We start from the raw sequence: 13,040 nt of genomic DNA on the forward strand, positions 1-13,040 counted from the left end.
CAGAAGCTCAGGTTTGTTTTTGGAGGTCTGAATGTACAATCGAACTCAACCAACCAAAAAAGTGAACTCTGGTTCCCCTACAAATCTAAGGCTACATTCACACTGCACCCTGAAGCGACCCAATTCTGACCCAATTCTGATTTTTTTTTTTTTGTTTTGTCAAGTTTGTATTTTTCCCTGTGGTTGTTCACATTTCTATACCTCTATACGACTTGTATGCGATCTCCACTACAAACGACCTGAAAGTGTCCCGCATGCGCAGTAGAGGGCGCAATAACGTCACACAGAGAGCGTGCTCAGTGTTTTGCCAACCTCCGTAAAGAAGAAGTGCTCAGGGTTTGCAAAAGTAAACATGGATGCTAAAATCATAATTTATGATTTTAAAGATATTATCCAACCAGAGCCAACACATTAACAACTTAATCCTCATCACAGTCCGTCATTGTTGCTGTTTTTCTTCCCGCTTGGCCGCTTCAGGACACAGAATAGTGACGTTTGTCGAATATCGATGTCCTGAGGTACAGTCCACTTCCTGCCTTTCTAGCGTTCTCTGGTTCTCCAAGCGGCCAGGTCGGATGAACGCGCTCAGACTCGGGTCACATTTGAAAAGATCAGACACTTATGATGAAGGAAGTTGATCTCAGTGTCTTCTTCAGAGATTTTTGTGTTGTTTCCTTCAGTGGTTCTTGTTGCAGCGCCCCCACAGGCCAGGAGGGGAACAGGTTTTTTTTTAAAGGGTTTATTTTGTTTGATTCAGTGCTGTGTGAAAGCGAACCGCACCAGCTGAAAATGTACCAAATGTTGCAGTTTTGGTCCCCAGTTGTTAGTCTTCCCAGACAATCAAAGTGAAAACACTCAAAGTCACAGTAGCATGTAATAAACTCAGTTTGGAGTTTATCGAGCTCATTTTGACTCATCATGCGTTCTTGCTTCATCTTTGGTGGCGTTGATTAACCTCTGCTCTTTTTGCTGATTTAGCTGACCAGAGAGTACTTCACCAAGGAGCTGAAGAGTCACTATCAGGGCTACAACAACAGCGACGTCTTCACCTCCACATGGAACGCCATCATGATCACAGTGAGCAACACCCATCAGCGTTTCTCCCACCTGACACTCTGCTGACAGTCCATGGAAACTCAGACTCAGAGCTAGCTGGCTATTTTAAAGACGAACCCTTTATATTTAGGTCAATATTTCTGCTCGGTTGGCGCCCACACACAGCCGACCGCAGGTCACTGCACAAATAGGCCCTCCGCAAATGCAACTTCTTCTTCTCCCTTTCAGTTTGACTGCTGTGGAGTGAACAGCCCAGAGGATTTTAAGGACAGCCTGTTCAGGCTCAACAACCAGAATCACATGGTGCCAGAAGCCTGCTGCCAGCGCATTCTTCAGAGCGAAGAGAGGGTCTACTCCGGCCAGGAGCAGTGCCTATCAGGCAATATGATGTTCCGCAACAACAAGGTAACTTTTGGCACCGCTTTTCCCCTCTCAACCTCGTTCTAGACCTCCTCCAGGCCTAATTAGAGCATAAAACAGTAGATAATGCACTGGGGGGCTGCCTGACTCTGCCATGTCTTATTAGCGCTGTTCTGTCTGGGTGTCACGGTGGGTCATGTGCAGCACGCAGATGGCAGCTTTCAGATGAGCCTGTGCATACATGCTTAATTTGGAGGGTTTTGTGGAGGATATATCAGCTCAAAATTAAAGCCTGTTAAGAACATAAGAATAAAGCGTGCTGAGAATTAAAAATATGTGAGAATTCACTCCTAAATCTGTTATTTCATGTGTGCAAGAGCGAGCCTGGCATGTAATTACAGTGATAACAGGTAAAGGGAGGTTTTAAACAGCAGCCTTTTCCCTTCACCTGTTGTTTTCCATGCCATCATGATAGAGATGTTCAGAGAGTGTGTGTGTGTGTGTGTGTGTGTGTGTGTGTGTGTGTGTGTGTGTGTGTGTGCGCCTCGTTCTGCTTATTCACACAAAGAGCCCTCATTAAAAGGCTGCAGGCCCCGCTTCCCACTCGTTCAGCAGGGCCTTTGTTCCGATCCTCGCTCTATTGAAGCTGTGATGTCGCCTTAACTATCTCTGTAATTGTGCAAATTTATAGCCTATTGATTCACTGCGGAGCATGTCGTCCACATGTGTGTCCTTAGGGCTGCTACTCTGCCGTGGTCGACTACTTCGAGCTGTACATCTACGTCGCTGGAGCGCTGGCTATTGTGGTGTTAACCATCGAGGTAGGAGGGACTTTTGAAATGTTCGACATCTTTTCCTGCTGCCCAAATGATCAGGATGTCTATTTTTGAACGACATCACTGTGATTTTAAATTTAAGACACCTAACTTGTCAAGAGAATGATCTGGCTGTGGAAAGAGCGCCATCTTGTGGTGAAGTTCAGTATCATAGGAAGACATGCAGCTCTGAATAAACCTGCACTGAACCCCATTAAAAACCTGCTGGTTATTCCACCAAATATTGATTCCTGAACTCTTCCTGAGTTAAAACATTAATATTGTTGTTTCTAAATTAATATAAACTTGTTTTCTTTGCATGAAAACGCTGCATCTTTTTTTGTTATTTTGAACATTTCTCATTTTCTGCTAATTAATACAAAATTTTTGCTTGGAATGTCAGAGACATGTTGTCAGTAGTTCATAGAGTAAAACAATATTCATTTTACTCAAACATAAACTTATAAAAATAAGTAAAATTTGAGAAACTGGTCATTTAAAGTGATCTCTTCATTTTTACCAGAGCCGTATTTTGAAGATATTCATCTTTCAAAATTCAAAAATACTTTATTGATCCCAAAGGGAAATCAAATACTACCCTGTTGCTATGGTTACGTATCACAACAAAATGGAAAGGTCTAAAAAATATTGACAAAAATCAATCCAATTACACATTGTCCAAAGCAAGAAGCAACAGTTATCCAAGAAAAAAATAAATAAATTTTCCCCGAAAAAAGGAAGAAATGAAAGTTTGAAAAAGAGAAAACCTCTCAGTGAAAGAGTTAAAAGTATAAAACCACGTTTGATTACAGTCTGGTTTGAATCTGCATGCAACAACATAAGATGGGAAATGTCTCTTGACATGAATTTTAGCACAGATTGTTGCTTGAAATTACGTGTGGGCTTTGACTGGGCCATTCTAATATGTGCCTAACCATCAATAATGTGTATAAAACCCAAACATTGTACTCAAGTAAGAGTAGCACTACTTCAAGTAAAAGTAAAAAGTAGCCACTCAAGGAATTACTGAAGCAAGAGTAAAAAACTATTTTGTAAAAAAATCAACCAAGTCCTGAGTAACTGATCAAATTATCATCATTTAATGTTTAAAAATTACAGTCAGAAAAAACAAAATATAAAGTTATCTGGACATTTTGGTATTTTAAGGACGAAAATAACAATAATTCATACAAGTAACAAAACATAGCAAACAAAAGAATATTTTTCCAAATCAGTTTCTTTCAATAAAAAATATTATGAAACATTAACAGAAATTGCAGGTGAATCTTTGGTCAAAACAAATATTTTTTATTCAGTGGGGAGAAAATCCAGAAATTTTACTCAAGTAAGAGTAGAAATACTTCATGGTAAAATTACTCAAGTAAAAGTTAAAAGTTCAGCGTAATAAAAATACTAATAAAAGTAATTTTTTTCAAAAAGGTTGCTAAAGTAAATGTAACTACTTACTATTAATGTTTTTTTGCAATTAGTTGAATTTACTAGATAGGTGATTTTTATAAAAGTTGGTGTCACTAATTTTTATTTAGGGGCTGAATACAATACACCCCATACAAGTTTTTTTTTTTTTTTTTCACAATATGTGCTACTTTGAGTTGTTTTAAAGTCGCCTCTTCATAACTTTGGACAAAAATCATTTTTCTGTTCAAGCAGCAGTGAAGACCAAAGACAAATAAACCTCTACAAATATGTTCCAGAAGGAATATGGAGATTTAATTACTGATAAATTGAATTAATCTGGGTTAATTTGGTTGAAATAATTGCATCTTGTGACTGTTTGCTCTGTTTTTCCTCCAGCTCTTCGCCATGGTCTTTGCCATGTGTCTCTTCCGGGGAATCCAGTAGAAGTGCTTCATTTGCAAATCACTTTTTTTCTTGAACAAAAAGGGAATTCAGGAGAAAACAACAAAACGGACATTTGTAAATTTGTGGATCTCCTTTTTTTTTTATTGTCCAATTGGTTTTAAAATCAAGAAGAAGAAGAAGAAAAAAGGCAAACTCTTGTACTTCACAGCTGGACTTTTGAGGTACTGGGTGATTTAAAAAAAAAAAAAAAAAAAGAAAACCAGACACGGAAACCACTGAGAAAGTTTGAAAATCAAAGATAAAAAAATAAAAAATGTTGTGCGTAAAGTGGAAGCAGTAATTAGTGGACCAGGTCTAGCACAGACTGGGTGTTAAGCCTGAGCAGAAGGCACTGCACTGACTTTTGGATGAAGAATATTTATATAGAGTTATGTTGGCTCAACTGTAAAAACTGTTTCATGTACACTCTGAATGGCAACCTGTCCCCGTTTTCTTACTGTGTACTGTAAGCAGCCTCCTTCCTCCACATGCCCTTTTTTACTGCCACCTCTCAGTTACTGTATCATGTCGGCTCATTATTATTGACCCTTTCCACGTGACGTCACGCTCTCCAGAACTCCGCCCACTCCGCCATGACGGACGTCAAAACAACCAATGTGCTCCTTTAAAGCCAGTCTAAAAACAGTTGCCTGTAATCTAATGTATCGCTTTTATTTAATTGATTTCAATTTAAAAATGGTCATGGGTTGCTGCGCGGTCGGCGGCACAAACAGAGAAGGATAGAAACCAAACTTGCCATTTTATTTTAGAACTTTTAATGAGGAAAGATTCGGCAGCAGCTGTTAATCATAACTGGCAGCCCTCGTCGGTGTAACCGTGGATTTGCAGCGAACAATTTTACAAAGTAAGAACGTTAATATGCTTTGAGTAAATGTGATTAGAAAGATACCTGGAGAAGGTACGGTCTAACCATTAGTAACCATGGAAACAGTGCCGCGCCGTCATGTAGCCTAGCATGTATGGAAAAAACTGGTTAGCATCTCGTCTTTTGTACGTTTTTAAGGCTGCTCCGGTGTAAAGGAGAAACGCTGTTTAAGACATAGTGACTTAAATCATGTGGTGTGAATTCAGACGAAGTGGTAATTTTATCAACACGTCAGGAGGGAGAAGGTATGGGTCGGTTTCTGAGCTAGCTGCTTCCAACTCTTGTAAATATCGCCGTCTATGAGCCTCAACCAGGTGTTACATTCAGACAAATTAGCTCCATGCTAAGTAGAAATCATAAATAAACTGGCGAAAACAATTTCAGTCGCTCTGTTCAAGACTCCCGTCCCTCACTTCCGACGTCCGTCATGGCGCCATAAAGTGACGTAGTTGCAAAGGGTCATATTGACTGTGTGTGTGTGTGTGTGTGTGTGCTGGATGTTTGTGAGCATGTGATTTTCTCCGTAACCCCTCCCAAGCCAACAACTCTTTTTTTCTGTTTGTATGGTGACTGTTATTTGCATTAGAAATGTGCTTTTAGGTGGTGACATGTATGTGTATGAATTTGTATTAGATTGTTGAAAAGTCTGTGACATAAAAGGCATTTTAAATGACTGGTTTTGTCTGTTTCTTGTTCAGTTTGCACGATCCCACAGGTAACCGACCTCATTTTAAGAAAATTATTAATTTATTGCCTCTTCAGCTTAGATGTTTTATCCATCATTAATACAAAAAGATAAAAATGATTTTTTTTTTTCTCTCAAACTTAATAGTAAAATCTATTTTCACGCCAGTGTGGAGTGAAGGAGACATTTTTCAAACATGACAGTTATATTATTTTTCCCTGCATGGATGATTTGCCCATTTTCCTCATCAAGTAATTCCTCTCTCAGACACTCGTGACATCTGAGGGACTGAAACACAAATGATGGGCCGTGATGTTTGTTAATGGGCCAATAATAGAAAAATCCCAGCACTGTGCTCAATTTGCTCTTGGGTTCGTTGTAACAAAATCAATTTAACTTTGATTGTCTTAGTGGTTTGATTCGCTCCTTTTCTTTGTGTGAGAAAAGCGGGAAGATAACGGCAACAAAATGAAGAAGCAATTTCAACAACCCTGTGGAAATTAAACCAATAGAGCAAATTCAGAACAATATGGAATAGTAGCAAAGACTTTTAGATTCTGCAAGCATTAATTTATTACAGAATTTCACAAATCTTCTTAAAGGGCCAATTTTCCTATAAAGTTTTGATAAACCTGATAAGGAAATGGTGAGAACCGTCTCTGCATTTGATAAGTTCTTAAAATTAAACCATATTTAAGTTTTTCACATCAATCAATCCATTCTGGATGGATTTGTTTGTTTTTTTAATTTTTTTGCCATAAATTGCAATATTTGCGATTTGGTCACATAAAAAGCAATGCTGGCCCAGATTTGGCCCCTAGACTTTGTGTTTGACATGTATTTTAAAAGGTCGCTTTTGATATTTTGCAAATATTTTGGCTTTATTTTGACTAACACTAACTGTAGATGCTGCAAAGTGAAATCATAGTGATATAATTTTGATATTTTTGAAATAGCTGTTGCTTTAAAACGTCCTGTCTCAGATGAATGTGATGCACTTCAGTCGTTTTTTTTTTTTTTTTTTTTTCAGTGCATCTTCAATTTGCTTATTAAATATGTTGCTTTGCTGCCCATCTGAGGTGTTTTTATCCATCTTATTTTATCGACCCCTGTGAAAAACAAATATGTTCATTATTGTAAGTGTTTCCATTTAGGAGGATGGACGTCAGTTATGCACAAATCTGGAGTCAGTGGAGAGGAAAGCAAGAAGAGAACTAATGCTGGAAGGAGTCAAATGTGTAGTTCGCAGCTAAACTTCTAGGGGGCGCAGCAGAGACCAAAATGTCACTTTTTGTCTTTTGTGGTGAAAAACCAACACTTTGCATCATCATCACATCATTTTCCCAGTGAATATAGAAATGCAGCATCACGATGTGGAGAAGTTTTTCCTTCAGCAGGAAGGAAGGAAGGATTCATGATTTAAAAATCAATTTGATTTAAAAATCATGGATCCATTTTATTTGACCTGAACATTCACTACTTTCTTAGTCACAATTAAATACATTAAATATTTTGGTTTTAATTTATTAAATATGCAAATGTTAAAAATAAAATAAAAAAATCCTGGATGGAAAGACGTTCTATATTATTTTATTTTAAGAAACATTTATTAAATGCTGAAGCAAACAGCTGTTTATTGATATTTTATGGATTTAATGGGTTTTATCGATACATTCTGACAACTGGCCCTTTAACAACATACAGATTTTTGATATGACCCAAAATGAAGATGAGTTTGACATGCCAGGTTGTAGATTTGAATTAATTTCTGCCTGCGATCTAAATAGCACCAACAGCCACAAAATGATTGTTGGAATGAAACATTTTGAACTTAAATTTAGTCTTTGAACAAAAATATCCAAGCAAGATGAAGCGAGTTACTAAGTTCTGCTTCCTCTCTTTGTTTGGAAAACATTCTCACTTATTTTTTAGATTATGAATGCCTCACAAAATCTGAAATTGATTCAGCTTGAGTTTGTATTTTCCACAACTGGGCCAAACTGGAAAGAATGATAAACATACATCAGCAAACTTAAGTGCTGCACAAGAGATGTTCATTCGTTGTTAGGATTTTGTTTTTCATCCAAGCAAAAGGAAAACTATTAATTTGCATATAAATGCCAGTTCACATGAGGTGTTACTCTTTTTTTTTGTTTGTATTTTTTTTGGCTGCTCAAATCCCAGAAAACATTATTCAGGGTTCCGACTTAATTTGTTTCAATGATACTCTATAAAAGGTTATGCAGTGAACTATTATTGCATCTAATTTATCCTGTATTACATGAACACATTTGTGTTCGGGCCTTTTGATCAGCCCCGTGACGGGAGAAAGAAAGTGCGAGAAAAGTCAACACAGCAAAACATGTGATCACAATTTTCTTAACAAGCCTTTCCAGAAACTCTCCTCCGTTCTGCTGTGGATCCTTGTTGCGGTCAAAGTGAAGTGAACAATGTGGCAGCTGACTTTTTTAGTTTTTCCTGCCTCATTACCATATACTGGAGCTCATTAGAGTAACTCTGAACAAGAAGGAGCCGAGCAGCTTTGTTTCTGGTGCTGTGTACACACACACCAACGGAGAAACGGCAATAAACGGAGGTGTTGGCTGAGCTGCTGCTCTACTGAGGATGCAGCCAAAGGTTCATGAGAAATCACCTCACAAAGGTACTACTGTTCTCAAATTAAAGAAACTTTATTCTGCCTTTTTTTTGTATTACTTTTGTGTGTGCATTTTGAATAAACTGCATTGTACTTCTTGCATTTTGCCACCCAATATAGTAGCAATTACATTTAAATGGAAGATGTGTTTCATTTAACTTCCACAAGAGGGCAGTAGCATCCCAGTCTTCAGTCTTAATCTGGGTTTAGTGTCAACGTGCAACAGGAAGAGATATTTTACCGGAAATCGGACATTTATCTAAGCAGTACAAAGTAGAAAAGTTTCCATCATTACAGTCTTTTTAAAAGATGTGTTGTTAATATAGAAACGTTGCCTTTAAACCACAAAGGCAGGATTCTCTGTAAAACCCTGCAAGAAGCAAATAGCATATATTTTCCTTTTGTGAGTAGGTAGTTTGTTTCAAAATTGTAATGAAGTAATTTTACTAAAATGGTCTGAAGTAAAAGAACGAGATCAATCAGTAATGCAGAAGAATATTGGAAGGAAGGAGATGATGCTACATTTGGTGAATTCCTCTCAAAGTTGAGTTCGGTGAAGATTATTTGGTTAATTGTTCAGTGACATGACAGACAGCCACTGCAAGGAATTAAAAGTGCTCTGCCATTATTCCAGTCTGCCCATAATTTCCCAGAGGTGAATGGTCTCTTGTTAAAAACTCTGTCAGCGTTGTAATTTCTGCTCCAGTTCTGACCAGCATTGTTAATGTGATGTCCATATTAGCACTTAATATCTTGTTGTACAGTACTTGTTTCATACAGAGGGTCTGCTGAGAAACAATTTCCTCCATGACATATGCGCCAGTTCAAAGCTATGAAACTTACCTGAAATTGCCAGCGCTGTACACTGCAAAAACACAAAGTCTTAGCAAGTATTTGTCTAATTTTTAGTACAAATATTAAAACACTTGAAATAAGACAAAGTAACTTTTCAGAAAGAAACAGAAGCTTGCTTTAAGTCAATAACTCCTTAATGATGAAAACTGGTAGATTATTTCACTTATAAAACTGTTTCTGAACTTTCTCACTCTAACGTTGATATTCCTCTCTCCTACCGTAGCCTTGATCACATGACTAAATATGCAAATTAGACGGTGACGTCATGTAGCAACATTCCGGAGTTGGCAGCAGTGGGATTGTCTGGAAAGAGTTGCTACAGATTTCACATCATCAGATGTTTTGCACTAATGCTAAACACATGAAAATATATATATTTTTAAAAACAAAGTAAAATACGTTTTCTTACCTGATGAATCGTTGCCCTGTAAGGACAGGCTTCCACACGGTCTCTCATATCTGGTGTTGAAATCAAATCATTATGCAAACACACCCTTGTGGACTGAATTTGACAGTTACATCATAAAATGACTGGATAAGAAAAAACCCCTCCAAAAACACAAAACATCTGTAATTCAAAGTCTGGTAAATATCAACCTGACCAAAATAATAAGCCTGTCAAACGTTACTTTTACTCAATAACTGTTAGGAAAACAAATGACGGCCATTTTCTTTGAACAGTTGAATTAATTTGACAGTTTATTGTAATACTCCTTTCAGCAAGTATTTCATTATTTATGTCACAGTAACTGTTGCAGTTGAAAACTTTGTAGATTATCTTTAAACTGACAGACATTGACAGAAGAATAAATAGCAAAAGATGAACAAGCCCGGCATGTTATGACTGATCTGGTTTGTTATTGTTGTCTTTTAGGATGCACCAAAGTTTTTATTTTTATTTATTGAGAACATATTTAACGCAAGCAAAGTTGTTCTTTTTTGTGATCAAAGTTGTTTTTTTTTTTTACTGTTTTGCATTTTCTTGCAGTTGAACTAGGGTTTCTTACCTCATAAAAATTCCTACCAGGAAAAAAGGAAGGAGTAGTGATGGATGGCGAAGATGTGAGACTCGTGGGGGTTCCGTGTTGAGTTTGTTTTAGGCCTCTGTTTGGAGAGGAGACTTTCATTGCTTAATGATTTATGAGTGGTCAGCCTCCCAGGGGAATCAGAGTGAGTTCTTTTTCCTGCTTTTAATAACCCTCCGTCTAACATAAAACCTAGGCTTCTCCTTTGTGTTATGTTTTTCCAGCATGAAAGGTGTTAGGTCCGGTTGGGAGCCGTAGCGCACAGAGAAGCTCTCTGTAGAGTCAGATTTACATCTGCTACAGCAAAACTAAGAGTTACGAACAGACGAGAATCTAAAATAAGCCCAAAAAGATTTCCACATGCTGTAAATAAGGCTGTGTTCACACTGCAGCCCGAAGTGAGCCGATTCTGACATTTTTCTCTTAATGTGACCTGTACCGGATCTTTTCATGACAGTCTGAACAACACAAGTCAGATTTTTTTCGAATGGGACCCAGACCGGTTGGATGTCCGATACGTATCTGATCTTTATGTGACCTGGATCTGAACGTCCAGGTCAGAGTTCATCCCACCCATTAAGTTGTTAATATGCTGGCTCCGATTAGATAACTTTAAAATCACAAGCTATGTTCCAACGTTAGCATCTACGCTCTCTGTGACGTTATTGCGCCCTCTACTGCGCATGCGGGACACTTTCAGGTTGTCTGCAGTTTACACTGGAGATCACATACAGGTCGCACATATTTGGAAATGTGAACGACCACGACAAAAAAAATCAGATTTGGCAAAAAATCGGGATTGGCTCAGTTCGGGCTGCAGTGTGAATGCAGCCTCATTCATACCCTGCTTCTTGTATAGGTCCGATTTATCTGCTAAAATAAACAAATGGTAAATAGTAAAGCAGAAATTCATAAACTGACTGAAACTGACACTGACATTCATAGAAAAACTAAAAACCCCTAAAGAACCAGATGAAGACCTTCTTAAAGCATTGCAAGAAAGTCTGAGTCACTCATTCCAGAAAACATCTGTGTGGTTTTAAATCCAATCAGAATATGAATACTGCAGTGAATAAACTAAGTTGGATCAGAACATGCCATAATTGCAGGTATTACAGCTTTTAACAGGAGACCGTGGATATTTGCTCTCCATTCAGACATTGTTCCTTTCATATCCCATCTCTCCTTGTCAACCTGCCATCGCCTCTGGTGCCGTAATAGCACCAGAGGCGATGCGTCATTTGACGTTCTGCTACGTCAAATGACTGAATTTGCTCGTAAGTGTTCAGACATGTATGTATCCAGTCCTTTTGTAATCCTGTTTCCTTTCCAATTCTGCATTTAAATGGGAATTATTACACAAAATTCACTCTTTACACATTTTTATTACTTCTATTTGGGTCTCAACTGATTTTAAAATCAACTTAAGCTCTAAAAAAAAACTACTCAGCTGTTTTTGGCAATAAATTAATGTTTTTTTGTGTCTGGAAAATGAGCCGTTTCAAAATCCTCCCGAGGAGAACTGCACCATTACCTAGCAACCCCAGCTGAGAAAAGCCCGTCACCTAGCAACCCGAAGGACATTTGGTCAGCTGGTTGCTGTATGCGCTGTACAATGACTGCTGGAAATGACAAAGGTTTTGTTGTTGACATATTTGGGTTTAAAGAGACAAGAGGCCCTAAAACAGCTCTCTCTGAAAGAAGCTAAATGACCAGACTAAAATAAAGTTTTTTAAGAGTGGTTTTATGTAAGAAACGTAATGAACATGTTTTTTAAGGCCCCAGACTTACCTTGACCTGCTGAAGAAAGTATGAGGTCACTGTTAGCGCGCTGGGTCTTTCTGGAGCAAATCATTGAGCTCATCTCCAGTTTTACTTTACAGCGTTTGGTTCTGAGTCACCATAGCAACACGGTGCATCTATCTTAGTATTTGTGCATCTCATCTCCTCAACAACAGCAGTTTCTGATTCTGTTGACCAACACAAGAATACATACTATGCAAATTGTTGCCAAATTGTCAATACCTATGTAGGAAAAACTTTAACCAATATAATGCGGCAATTGGCTTTAAATGGCATCTTGTTGTGGTGTAGAACATCGTAAAATGTCCCGTGAGGACTAAGTTCCCCAGATCCAGCGGTTTTTGACCCAACCAGACAATTTCTGTGACTCAGAACGTGGTGGTCTCAAGTGAAACAGGAAGTGAGCTGAACACAAAACTGGTCTGCAGAGACGAGCCGTTTCTCAGGCCGAGCAGCTCTGCTGTCTGAGAAGCTCTCTTGTGCCTGGTGACTCACTTGTTGAGCATGTGTTTTCAGTCCCCAGGACTTGAGTATAGCTAATGAACGTCACTAAATAGCTGAGGCTGTCCCATGTGAAAAGACCACAAAGTAATCTTTGGTCACAATAAAGATGAGTTGTGTAAAAAGTCAGGGATGAGCCCAATGATTTTTGAGTCACTTTGTTTCTCTTCTTTTCAATCTGTGATGCAGTTTCCCAGTTGGAGGCTGACCCACGGCGTAGTCGCTCTTTGCGCTGAAACTTTACTTATGTTAAGGTTTGTGTATTGACTATTTGTCCAAAACTCAAGCTCAAAAAAAAAAAATAAAAAATTCAAAACTCAAAAGTGATCAAAATTAAACTCAAACAGTCAATATAGTGCACCGTGGGTTCTGGCTTACGCAGTCCAAAAAAGGGATGGAAACAGTGGAAATGCAGTTCCTCTGTTAGTTTATTTTCCAGATAAAAACAAGTTACAGGCTTCACAGGATCCTACTAGTTCTCCTGTTCTGATTCCTGTACCTGTTCTCTCACTGATTGACTGAGACTGACATAACT

General features: G+C 38.2%; 1 protein-coding gene across 2 annotated transcripts in view; it reads left to right on the forward strand.

Annotated features, from left to right (window-relative positions):
- tspan18b (tetraspanin 18b) overlaps positions 1–5,653 on the forward strand; it is a 66,860-nt gene extending 61,207 nt beyond the window's left edge. For both annotated transcript variants that reach the window (XM_044126021.1, XM_044126022.1), the window contains exons 6-9: positions 979–1,077; positions 1,285–1,461; positions 2,154–2,237; positions 4,047–5,653. In XM_044126021.1, the coding sequence (XP_043981956.1) occupies positions 979–1,077; positions 1,285–1,461; positions 2,154–2,237; positions 4,047–4,094 (408 nt within the window). In that variant the 3' untranslated portion in view covers positions 4,095–5,653. The remainder of the gene's footprint in view (positions 1–978; positions 1,078–1,284; positions 1,462–2,153; positions 2,238–4,046) is intronic.
- The last annotated feature ends 7,387 nt before the right edge of the window (positions 5,654–13,040 follow it).

The sequence above is a fragment of the Gambusia affinis genome, linkage group LG08, assembly GCF_019740435.1.
Source record: "Gambusia affinis linkage group LG08, SWU_Gaff_1.0, whole genome shotgun sequence".
NCBI classification, from domain to species: Eukaryota; Metazoa; Chordata; class Actinopteri; order Cyprinodontiformes; family Poeciliidae; genus Gambusia; species Gambusia affinis.